Source organism: Limulus polyphemus, unplaced genomic scaffold (genome assembly GCF_000517525.1).
Source record: "Limulus polyphemus unplaced genomic scaffold, Limulus_polyphemus-2.1.2 Scaffold1, whole genome shotgun sequence".
Lineage (NCBI taxonomy): Eukaryota > Metazoa > Arthropoda > Merostomata > Xiphosura > Limulidae > Limulus > Limulus polyphemus.
Genome location: NW_013665611.1, coordinates 3,214,001 through 3,227,618, shown reverse-complemented (window position 1 = coordinate 3,227,618; position 13,618 = coordinate 3,214,001). Strand labels below are relative to the sequence as shown.

At 35.3% G+C, this 13,618-nt stretch overlaps 1 protein-coding gene across 1 annotated transcript in view; it reads left to right on the top strand.

The window, feature by feature from the left end:
* The window catches only part of LOC106460829 (ankyrin-3-like), a 154,623-nt gene that overhangs the window by 90,377 nt on the left and 50,628 nt on the right, over window positions 1-13,618 (top strand). Inside the window, exons 12-17 of the mRNA XM_022386586.1 lie at window positions 5,993-6,091; window positions 7,490-7,687; window positions 9,518-9,616; window positions 11,835-12,032; window positions 12,459-12,557; window positions 13,366-13,549. Of these exons, the coding sequence (XP_022242294.1) occupies window positions 5,993-6,091; window positions 7,490-7,687; window positions 9,518-9,616; window positions 11,835-12,032; window positions 12,459-12,557; window positions 13,366-13,549 (877 nt within the window). The remainder of the gene's footprint in view (window positions 1-5,992; window positions 6,092-7,489; window positions 7,688-9,517; window positions 9,617-11,834; window positions 12,033-12,458; window positions 12,558-13,365; window positions 13,550-13,618) is intronic.

Here is a 13,618-nt window from a genome sequence, read left to right as displayed (position 1 = left end):
CAATCTGATGTTTTTCATCCCAACATCATCCCACTCCATCTTTCTGTGTGACTGGTCCCATGCCTCAGCTCAGGGACTCACCCCTCGTGTAGCATCTTTCCTTGCATGTACTACTCACCCTTCCTCCTTATCTATGTACCAGAGGCATTGCTCTTGCTTCTGACTTTGATCCTGTACTTCTGTTCCTCACCTGTCCCAGTTTTACATCCGATTGTTAGATCAGGGTTTGTCTATTTCAACTGTTTCTCATTATAGGGCTGCCTTGTTGAACACCTTCCATTCTCCCATGCCTGGAAAGCCTTCTCTTTCCAAGTTTTTTCCCTTCCTTTGTTCTACCAGATTGGGATCTCAGTGTTGTTCTTCATGCCCTGTCCATTTTTACCTTAAGACCTAATTCCTCCTACTCATAGCATGTGTTCATTTTCATTCCAATATTTATGCCATCCTTAACCATTCCTCATATGTTATCCACTATTGAGATCAGGCCTTTCTTCCCAGGATGTTGGCTGCCCAAGAAGGTTGTTTTACCTTTTCTCCTACTTCCTTACCTTCATTTTCCCACCTGTATTCTATTTCGGAATTGGATCATCTCCTTTGTCCAGTTCATTCCCTGCTACATTATTTGGCTCATACTGCCTCCTTTTGCAGTCTTGTTCCTGTCTAATTGTTCCATGACATTCCTCTCTTTCCTGTGATTTTTCACCTATTACGCTTACTGTTTTGGTTCATCAACTCCTATGAATGGTGTATTTTGACGTGTTTATGGCAGATTGCCATCTACATATTGTTTCTTCATCCCAAATTCTTCATCTCACTAAGTCTTTAGTTGCTCGAAACTGCCATCTTATGGAGGAGATTATTCAGGCTGGTATGTGAACGACTCCCAATACATTTGTCACTCTTTCTCTGCTGTATTTTCCTTGGGCAGGTATTGTCTTCTTCTTGTGGCAATTCTACACAAGTCTTTGCTTTTGACTGGGGTAAGTCGTCTTATTATTTTTTATCTTATTTCATTGATATACATTATGTTTCAGGATCCTGCCTTGTGGCGGGTGCTGCCTAGCTAGGTATGCTGAATTTTATACCTTAGCACTACATCTTTATACTTCTGTAATGCTCACTGTGGAGATGGGATATTTCTGTAAGACCACTGGCTGCTTATCCAGTGGTGTATATCTATCTGTCTATATATATATATATATTATTATTATTATTATCACTGTATCATATATAAAGGACTGTCACTCATGGATTTCATGAGTAAAGCAGATAGGGATTTTTGCCCATCCCTATTGACCTGTTATTTTTACTATCACGGCCTTTCTTCTTTTCAAAATAGGGAAACACAGATACCCATTGCACTGTCTCCAATGTGTTTTTTCTCTGGATCCCCAACATGGTTCCCCCTCATTCTTTTAGTAAAGCATGGGAGTCCTTACCACTTCCGTTGGTGAACTTTGGAGGATTCCTCAGGAGTAGGATTTGTACAATAAAACAGACTTCATAATCATATGCACCCACTCTGTGAAAAGGGGGCTATCATTGTTATACTTCATATTATAAACTATCATAATATTCTCGATCCAAGGCACTTATCCTGAATGTTTTTTGCCTGGGTTAACCACTTTTGTTGATCATGACGTGCCCTATTTATGCAAGGTGCTTCCACTGGATGTTTTCTGCCTGGATAGATTGCACTTCCTATGCTCAGTAACCATAAGATATCGTCTGGTCAGAATTCATCCCGATATTTCTACTGTGGTTGCTTACCTCAATTTTCAGGATGGCACCCAGTATGGATCCCTATGTTTTCACACATTGGGTCTTTCTTTCTGGACCCACATGCAGAATATCTGTATCATTATGTTTCAGGTTCCGGGTGCTTTCCATCTCGTTGCAGATCGTCCTTCCCTTCCAGACAGACTCTATCCAACAGAGGAGTTTCTTGATCATATGGTACTTCAGTGGCTTTGCCTTCATTGGAGTATTCCTCACATTGATGCATTTGCCACTTCTGTCAACTACACACTCTCTCTTTTTGGTATCCAGTCCCTTATCTGCTTACCCTGACTGTTGATGCTTTTAGTCAGTATTGGACTGATACATAACTATATGTTATCCTCCCATTCGACTCCTTCTTTGGGTAATTTAGTTCATCCATACTTTGTTGTGTCAGGTCCTTCTGATTGCTCCTTACGATCAGCTCTGTCGAGGTTTCCATGACTTCTCCAGTTCCACCTTACCCCTTCCTTTGTCTCTCTTCCTGCTTCAACAACTCAGTCATAGGTGTTTCATTCCTTTCTTCCTGTCCTTCGTCTTTATGCTGGATTTTTATCAGGTCCTTCTTGCCTGTTCCATCAGCCTTTCCTCCGTAGAAGTTTATTTGCATCAATGGAACAATTTCCACCATTGGTCTCTGGGCTGGGGACTTGCAGCTGTTTTGCCCACTGTTACTCGTATTGTGAAATTCTAACTAGGCTTTTTGACTTGTGTTCCTCTGTCACCTCAATTTCCGGCTCTCAAGTGTTTTTCTCAATACCGTCATGTTTTCCTCTCCTACACTCTCCCTGTTTTTCTGTTTCTTCTAGGTTAGTCGTCCTCCATGCCAAGCTGCCCTTCTGGACTGGGGTGTTCTGGTAGTCCACCATTGCCTTTCTTTGCCTCCATTTGAACCACTTTCCACGTGCTCCTTGTTTGACCTTTCCTTCCAGACTTACCTCCTTCTTTTTGCCAGGGGATGTCAGTGGTTGGATTTGTTTGCCATTGATTTTCATGTGCTCTTTATCTTCATACATATCTTCTCCTTTTCTGGATCATTCTTTCCTCCCTCCATTTCCTCAGCCTGATCCAGACAGCCTTCTATGTCCTATACATGCTCTTCGGTGTTGTATTGCTCACATGGCTTCCATCCATGATGCCTGTTCCCACTTCTTTATTGAATGATAACATCTTCTGTTCAGATCTTTCTCCTCCCATCTTCAGCTCCTGGGTGTGGCTTTTGTTTCTATTGGCTCATTCCTCTTTTAAGTTGTCCTCCCCGACTTTTTTCCTGGTTTCTTCTCATCCAGTTTCATGCCTTATCTTTTCTCTGGTATCTCATCTGCATCGTCCATTCCAAGAATTTCTTCTGTAGGGCATTTGGACTACACCTCATATGTTTGTCTCTCTTTAATTAATCTATATCACGGTTTCTTCTTTGTCGGGTTCTCCTCTTCTGCCTGCAGCCATCTTTCACAATTCAGTGTGACTTTGATTGGATTAGTTTATATTAATGCTTTTCTTTTCCTTTCAGGGGCCCTTGCTTCCTTTCTCATTTTCTGGATCCTACTTTGTGGTGAGTGATGCCTGACCAGGTATTCCATAACTCTAAATCTGCACTGTCAGCCATGTTGATTCATGCTCTCTCATCCATGGCTTCACACGCTCACCATTAAGATGGAGTGTTCCACAAGATCACTTGATGGTTAATTACCCTTCACAATAAGTTGCTTCATAAACATGCCCGTTCCAGACCATACCACCCATGGACTACATGGGTAAAGCAGAAGGGGATTGCTGCCCATCCCTGCAATGCCACAAGTGAATAGACAGGTATTGTCTGCTTTTCAAAATAGGGTTTCATGGTCACCCATTGCAGTGTCTCTGGTGATTAAGGTTCCTCCAGGCTCTACACCTCATTGTCACCCTTCTTTCTTCTAGTGGAGTATGGGAGTCCTTACTACTTCCAGTTTCAAGCTGCTGGTGTAGTTGACCAAGGAGGTACCCTCCTGAATGAGTTCCACACATAAAAATATTCAAACCATTCAGTTGAGAGTAGGGCAGTGGTGTTCTTGTGGTGTAGATTGCTCCATTTCTGTTTTTGGTCACATTGGTGGTATGTGGGATTGTTCCGGTGCAAGCCTTATCCATCCCTCGTTCTCTTCTTACGGGGATGTTATTGCCTTTGGATGGTGCTGGACTGTGCCACAGTTGGGGGAGTTGATTACATGTGATAAACATCCTTTCAATAGAACGGTGATGATCCTTGTGGCATACCCAGAAATTGGTGTGCGTCTTAACCCTTGATTCTTGTGTTTGAGGTGAGATGGTATAATTTTCATTCTATCCTTGCATATATGTTGGTACCCTGTGAAGTTGTTTTGAATGTAGTTGATTTACTGAGTATGGTCCACCTCACCCTAGCCACTCTAAACCTCACAATTTCCGCCCTTGTGTGTTACACGATCTACACATGGGCAAAGAGTATACCTGGCTCAGAAGTGGTGCAGTTCCCCTCTTCTGATCATCGGATCTATATCTCTCATGGTCAGGGGTATCCTTCGGATGCTTTTGGGGGTACTTCTTTCGTTCACTTGCACCAGTCCCTCCTCCTTTTCATTGTGGTATTCTAGCTAATCTTGTGAGTCTTTCATTCCCTTGCACCAGTCCCTCTTCCTTTTCATTATTGGATTCTAGCTAATCTTGTGGTAAGTACCATATCAGAAGTTATAATTTACTGAAAATGTATTTCTGATAGGTACCTCCTCTCACACTTCCAACTCTCACTTCTCTAGCACTCACACCTTCTGCCAAACTTTGAAGTGAAGGTTTGGTAGAGGAGTATAGAGGGAGTCACATGAGGCACGTGAGCAGTTCATGCTACTATTGGTTAAGAAATGATGCATGATGATTTGCATCTGAGACATGTAGGAATATAGTAATTCCAACAAGGGGGCGGCCTGGCATGGCCAGGTAGTTAGGGCGCTCGACTCGCAATCTGAGGGTCGCGGGTTCGAATCCCCATCCCACCAAACATGCCCGCCCTTTCACCCGTGGTGGCGTTATAATGTGATGGTCAATCCCACTATTCGTTGGTAAAAGAGTAGCCCAAGAGTTGGCAGTGGTTGGTGATGACTAGCTGCCTTCCCTCTAGTCTTACACTGCAAAATTAGGGATGGCTAGCGCAGATAGCCCTCGTGTAGCTTTGCGCGAAATTCAATACAAACCAACAAGGTGGGAGCACAAGGCTTGTGGCATGCATAAAGAAAAAGTTTGCAGCACTGAACGAGAATAGCTAATCTTGTGAGTGGAGGTAAGTACTTATCGGAAATACATTTTCAGCATAGAAAAATTATAACTTGTCAGAATACTGATGAAAAATTATCTTTATTGCTACTGATCACTAAAAATGAATGTTTCTTTGATGCTAGGATTAACACCATAACATTCTCAGCTGTCAGTTGATAACTTTTATATACAAACATACAAAATTTGATATAAGACTTTATATTGCTATATTAACAAGCAGTATTTCACATATTATATGCATTTATCTTGTGATATTTATGATGATATATTGAATAAATTATTGGTAGTAGCATGAGGGTTTACTCTTTTACTCATCCATTTCTGCCACTTGAAATAAGTATCTTGCATTTTATGACTAGCATTTTTCCATTAAATGCTCTAAGAAACAAAGTGGAATCTAATTAAACAGTTCTCATATTCACTATATTTCTAAGCTCCGAAGCTATATGTGTGAGAAACACATTTTGCCTCTCTTCATTAAATGTAAAAAAAAAAAGATTCACGAATGCAAAATGACACAATTTCAATAATAAATTTAGTGGTGGATTCATGGTGGTAAGCTGTTGACTCCATTTTCTGCAAGCTACACTACCATCATAAAGAAAGGAAAGTAACAAAATATTGTTATGCTATTAACTTGCAATGTAGCACAAGTTACTTAAATAAATAGATAAGTAAATGAAATAAATATTAGAATAAAGACAATAAATAGAAAACGACTTTCTCTCTTGAAACCAATTATGTTTATTTTTAAAACTTTTCAGAATTTTGTTTAACCAAACAAAGTGCTTTTTAAGTGGCTTGGAAACTCACCTATCTTTTATAATTACAATATTCATAACATCACTACAATAGTTACTTTGGTAGTATTAGTAGATAAAGGAAAATTGTACTAGTGTTGCCTATTTCAATTTTCCATACACAGAAAGGGTTTATTCCTCTGCATTTGGCAGCCAAGTATGGTAACGTCAAAGTAGCACGTCTTCTACTACAGAAAAATTCTCCCGTTGATGCTCAAGACAATGTAAGTCACTAGATTTTTAAAGAGACTTTTAACTCATGTAAAAATGTTAGCTTGTGGGTTCAAATAGCTAAAACTATAATTTTAATTTTACACAAAAGACACCAACCAAGAGTATTACTTTTAGTTTGAGCAACAGATTTTTAAAATTTTGAGAGTTGTGTAAAATTTATAATTTTTAAGAAACTGCATGAAGTCAATTCGACATCTACCAGCCATGATGTAATGATGTGTATCATATGCAATCCTGTATTCAAGAATATCATGATGCCAATATTTGATATCAGTTCACTGCTTGTCATCCATATCATTTATGTTAGTCAAGTGGTACAGGAGATCATATATAGCTTAGTTTAGTTTATGGGACAACCTTGGTGGACCAAGAGGTCCACTGTTGTCCTTACGTGTTATATTATGTCAATATAGGGTTGTAGATTAACAGTTAACATACACACAAATGAATGAGGTGTAAAAAGAACTGCATTATACGTTGGACCTGAAGCTTTTGTTACTTAATGGTTCATCAAAAAATGATTAATTACTGGATGGTGTATTGCCAGTATGATTATGATACAGTTATAATCTTAATGAACAATAAATTTTCATGGAATTGTTAATCTGTATCTTCACATCAAAACTTTCTTGCACCACTAGCCCTGATGAAGTTGCAATGCCAAAACATTGACTGAGATAAAAAATGATTATTATCAAGAGAGTAAAGATCAAAATTTCCATGGTATTGTGTATCTGTAATAAGTGTGTTGTGGTTTGTGCTTGTGCTATTATAATATAACAATGTAAGATTTTATTTTGGAAATTAGAAACAAAGTGTAAGTACTTTTGACTAAAAAAATGTAAAGTTAATTTCTTGAAGATGTTATACAGTTAGAAATACGATATTAATAAATCATGAGATATTGAATGATTGAATATGCTTTCAGTTTTATAAATTTAACATACAAATAATTGTTTTTTAAATAACTTTGCAAATATTTGGAAACAAACATAATTTTCATAGTGTGGTTTGTTTTAACCATTCCACCAACAATAAATGTAATATACAGAGATCTTGGTTGCCATAGCATCATTGGAACCTGTAAAAAAAAGTAAGTTTACTGTTCATATATTAATTTATAAAGTTCATTCATGATAAATGTTTTGGTTCACAAAAAAAAAAAAATTTTACAGCTCTGAGTTTTAATTGTGTGAAAGCAAGCCTCTTTTTTTTGATAATTTTAACTTAAAAACTGCTGAGTATGTTTTGTTCATGTAGGTATATAGAAGCTAGGGATTTAATTCAAATTATTTTCTACACAGTGAAGTTTCCTTGGAATTGAATTTTCCCAAATATCTTAATTAATTTGTTTCCTCACTTTTTATTTATCTATTTTTTTTTTTCAGAATGGTTTGACACCTCTTCATATTGCAGTTCATTATGATTATGTAAACATGGCACTATTGCTATTAGAAAAGGGGGCATCACCCCATTCCACAGCCAAAAATGGTTTTACTCCTCTACATGTAGCAACTAAAAAGAGTCAAATGGATATTGCTACCACACTCTTGGAATATGGAGCAAAAGTTAATGTTGAATCTAAGGTAATAATTGTATTGCTTGTTTATTACTGAATAATTGGAAACTGTTAGAATTACTAATATGGAATGACTTGTCATTTGACAGTATGAAGTCTTCATTGGTGATGAAACTTTTGACCAATATTTAAATGTTCTGTCCAAGTTATGCTGACATTAGGGTCCAAGTATTTAGGTACCATTACAGAATAAAAGCAATTAAAAGATATAGCACTGAGTATTTTGTGGTTGTCTAAATATTAGTTCGTCAAGAAATTAATGTCACATTTTGGAACACTTTCATTAACCACTCCCAAAAAACATACATCATGTATAAAAGTTAAATGAACCTCTTAAATGTCACGTTCTTGTAGCCTATATAATGTGTAAAGTTCAGTATGCTCTAATCCCTTAGAGTGATGGTACACAACGAGACACATGTTCATAAGTGTCAATGATGGTTGAGCAAATTTCGTTCAGGTGACTTTAGCCATTAAAACTTTGATGGCATGGGCCGATATATGTTGGAATTAATATTGATGCTCTGAAGATGCTTGTTGAGTCTAACCCAAGGCAACACACTCATGAAATGGCCCTGAAATTGCATGTCTCTCATGAAACAATATGTAAACATCTAAGGAATATGGGAAAACTCCATAAAGGAGGTGTTTGGGTGCCTCATGAATTCTCCGATGATCATCGTTTCCAACATGTGAATGTAACTTTGTCTTCATGAACCATTTTTGACAGAATGGATTCTCTATGTGAATATTAAACACCAAAAACAATGGCTCAGTCCTAGACAAAAACAACTTCTGATCCCAAAACCTGGACTCCATCCACAGAAAGTGATGCTTTGCATTTGGTGGAACATCAAAGGAGTAATTCATTTCAAACTCCTCAATCCACAGCGAACTATCAATGCAGAGATCTATAGTCAGCAACTGGAACATTTAATCAAGCTCTTCATCAGAAGTGCCTTTCACTCCTCAATCAGAAAGGTGTTCTTCTCCATGACAATGCACGTCCACATGTGGCGCGTTTGACGCAACACAAGATTATAGAGTTGGGTTGGGAAGTTTTCTCCCACCCACCATATCCTCCAGATATGGCACCATCAGATTACCATTTTTTTTTCATTTGTTGCAACACCATATTAATAAGAAAATGTATGCAAATGTGGAAGGTTTTAAAGAGGACATTGACATGTTTTTTTGCTTCAAAGCCAAGTGAATTCTGTAATCAGGGCATTAACAACCTGATTGTAAGATGGAAAAGCATCATCGATAAGAATGGGGACTATTTCATTTAATAAATTATTTGTTTTAATATACAAGTTGTTTGGGTTTTTTCATCTAAAAAAAGCAACATTAATTTCTTAACAACATAATAGATTTGTACAAATTAGTTAAATGGATTTGGTCATTAATGAGTATGATGAAAACAGAATTAATATGTTAAGTTTCAAGCAAGTGCACAGCTTGACTCCTTCATGTTGGATAATTTATTAAACTGGCAAAGTTTTAACAAAGTGGTTGCTGTCAAAAGACATAAAAAGTTACAAATGTTGATAACAAGACTGTATATGTTGAGTGGTACAACAAAGAGCTAACTGTTCACAAGGGTTTTAAAAAAAAATCTTAAAAATGATCAAGTTAAGTGTGTACCAAAACGTTCATTTGCAGTTTTTGATACTGGAAGTTTTATCCAGATACAATTTGTTAAATGATAGTGATTTTTGAAATTTTATCACAGAGTTGTACTGTTTCTTGGAAATAACTTGAACTACCTCCTCGATAACACATTTTTGTTAAACTTAGACACAAATTTTTTTTAGTTCCCTATACTTTTGTTTAGGCTGGATTCACACCTCTACACTTGGCAGCTCAAAGTGGTCATACAGACATGGTCACGCTACTGATAGAACATCAGGCTGATGTTAATGCAGCAGCAAAGGTAATTCTGTATAATATTTTTAAATGGAGTTGTTTATTGTATTCTAATAAAAAAATTTCTATTGTATATTCTAATCAATAAATATATATATATATATAATGTAAATAGATTATCTAGAAGTTAAACTCTCAGAATTATTAGTTTTATTAAGTCTGTTGTAAATACTAAATTGGAGACAATAAAGCATCTCAGATTTTTAAAATTAATGACTTAGTGTATGTAAATGTTGAAATTTTCATTTTCTGAGTTTTTTTTTTTGTAGATATCAAGTATATTGGTTATCATAAATCTTTAAAATGTAATTATTTTTCTTCTGGATGTTTTCTACATAAGATTTCAGAATGTTAAATCTGTAGTGTAAAGTAGTATACTGAAGTTGACTCTGCCATTTCTATTTAATATATTTTAAAGACCCTGCAAATTATGGACTTAAAATGAAATATCTTCTGGAAAGTGTACGTCACTTGTACAATTCATCAAATGGTATATTTAGAGTGTATAAAAATGTTATTTCTAGCTTGGGGATATATAGTTCCACACAGTTTAGTATTTTTTTATATACTTATGTGAAATGATATAAATTTTTGTGGTGTTTGCTGTTTACTCAGATAAGTCTAGTACACAAGTTTTCTTTATCTTGCAGTTTTTACATTGCTAACTTTAGTACTAACACTTAATAGAATAAATAAGGTATTCTTTAACTTGCTTATTTGAGAATTACTTTTTCATTAATTGGATATAAGGATCATAAGGTGAGCATAATACTTGTTCCATATGTTTGCTAGTATGTACATGTATGTACTCAGACAATTCTTACAGATACATATAGACTTTAGTGTGTTAAAAATGTATTATTTTACTGAAATTTGTCTTACTCATTGTTCAGAGCTTGAAGTTCACACACACACACATAGTTGCAATCTGCAAGTTAATTTTCTTAATGAAAGTCAGAATTTTTTGGTACTTGCATTTTTCTGCAAGTGCATGTTTGCATATGACACAGTGGATTGAAACGTGAAACTGTAAAATTAAAGTACTGAACTCTTTTTAAGTTATTAAAGGCTGATTCCTGCTCGTTTAGCACCATCTTGTCTATTTCTTATACACAAAAGCAATTTTCTGTTTACTTCCTGTTTAATTTTGTTCATGTATTTATGTAAGTAAATTCATCTGTTTATTTTAGCAATCCTCGAACACTTTTTTGTTGCTAGCACAATATGTGTCTGAATCAGAACACTTTACTAATGCAAATTCAATTTAGACTACATTAATGCAATAGCAAAAAACTAAATTACAAGATTTTTAAACACACCAATTTTAGAAATGAAACTGATGATGAGCAGGAGACATCCAGTAAAAATTATAAAAACAAAAGTGGTCCATCACAGGACCTGATAAAACTGTCAACAAATTGTCAAAATAACTGAATATTACATTTAACTATATTCTTGAAGAAAATTATCTGTCAAAAGCGTTTGAAATACTGTGTATGATATGCCAAGAATGGACAATAGGTCAGTCATCTTCGGTGAGTATGTTAATTTGAAAGAAGTAATTTGTTTCAGGTGAAAAAACTTGGTAGTTATGTAATCAGTTTAGCCAACTCATATCTTGCAAAGTAATAGACAGAAACAAGGATATCTATGAATGCTCTTCTTAAAAATTTGTTTAAGAAGTGTGAATATAGAAGATAAAAATTGTAACTTTAAAAAATACTTCAATTAGTAAATTCCCACCAGTGGCTCAGTGGTAAGTTTCTGGGCTTATGACACCAAAAACCGGATTTTGATGCCTATTATAGGCATAGCACAGATATCCCATTTTGTAGCTTTTGTGCTTAAGAACAAACAAATAGACAATCAGTAAATATTTTTGAACTGATAAACACTAATTTGAAATACTTGAGTAGTGAGTAGCACATATGAAACAACTTTGTAAGTTTGGTGGGTGGTGGGTTATGTTTTTGCCCAAGGTCACTTACTTACATATTAATAAAAACTGGATATGATTTTTCATTTTCATTATTGACCTGATATTTACATAACATTACAAACTTTTATAATAATTATACTACATTATTTTACTTTAAGGCATGAGTTTTCAATGAGCCATGTAAAAAAATTGAGCTCAACATTTTAGTAAGTATTTTTTAGAAACACTTGTAAATTTTTGTAAGTGAGCTTAAGAGTAAAATTCTAGCCCTGTTGTTTTGTTACAGAATGGACTAATGCCTCTCCATCTTTGTGCCCAAGAAGATCATGTTAAAGTGGCTACTATTCTTGTTCGAAATGGAGCTGACATTGATCCTCAGACAAAGGCCGGCTATACTCCACTGCATGTTGCCTCACACTTTGGTCAGGTGCACATGGTACAGTTCCTGTTACAACATTCTGCCATCAGCAACTCGACCACAGCGGTATGTCTGAAGAGTTTTCTTTCTACAGCTATGTTCATACTCTATTAACCTTCAACATACTTCATTAACCTTCAACATGTAGCTACACTGCACTTCTTAGGCAGCACTTGGATGGAACAATTAGTTATTATGATTTAAAATTATTAGAATTTATAATTAATTATTAATATTAATGATCAGAATGACAGACAGACAATTGTAATTTATAATGATGTCATCTATATGAGGTCAAAACTCTGGAGTTGAGTGAGGCATCTTGTTCGTGGGCTGTACAGAGAACAGAGAAGAATGTGAAGATAGCCATTAAATCACTCTTTTAAGACAACTTTCTAAAGACTAACAACAAATACCATATATCCTTGATATATCTAATATCAAGACTCAACGTTTTTAGAGAGGTGAAAACCTTTGTTTTCTTCTGCTCAGCATGGATATACTCCTCTCCATCAAGCAGCCCAGCAGGGACATACATTTATCATCACCCTGCTATTAGAATACAAGGCCTCACCCAATACTGTTACCAATGTAAGTCTCACAAATTGTGTGATTTTTGTGTTCCCATAGTTTTAGTGGTTTAGAAAGTGAAGTGTGAAATTGTTGAATTCATTTAATATCTGGTATACAATAGTGTACAAACTTGGTACATTGAACTTTCAGATCTTGTAAATTCGTTTTCGTAACCTAAAAAGACTGCCAATTTAGTTGTATAAAATCTACTGTCACATAATTATTGGTTAAGATATATACTTATAAAATAAAACTTTGTTGCAGATACATCTTCTACATAGTATTGCATTAATTTCTTTATAATAATAATATATTAGAATTAGAATTGTAGTTAAGTAATCTTGGTGAGTTGTTTTTTGTTATTAATCAAAGTGTATACACTCACATATACCATTTGTTTCAATAAGCAGGTACAAGTAAACCTTATGAAAGTGAAAAATTGATTAACTTTTCTGCATTTACTGTGTTGGGGAAAACATGTTCAGCTCTAAGATTCAGTACAGTTGTAGCATTCCAAGAGTAATTTTTCCTTGAAGTGTTAAGAACTTTCAAGATCCCAGATTTGACCAGTACATAATATTTTGTGCTAAATTTAACATTTTGACCCAAAAGTACTTAGTTATCCATTACGAAAATGTGTCACAGAACTGATAGGGATTAGTATTTACAGATTTTTTGAGTTGGAACAAAATGTTTAATAGTAAAAGTTTGGCTCTGTGATTTGTGTATAAAAAATGAAATTAATATATTATTTAAGAAGTGTTTAAGAAATGTGAAGTAACGAAAGCATCAGTAACGTACTTCAAAATGTATACTTTCCTTGAAGCTAGGACAAACACCTTTATCCATTGCCCAGCAATTAGGCTATGTTTCCGTGGTGGAAATCTTAAAATCCATAACAGACGTTGATATTTTACCTATCATTACAATGGTAACTGAGGAAAAATATACAGCTGTCTCTCCAGAAATCATGCAGGAGGCATTAATGATTGACTCTGAAGATGAAGAAGGTAAGATGCAAATTAAATTTAAGTAGAGCTTTCATAACAAGAACTATAAAACTTATTTGTAATTGATAT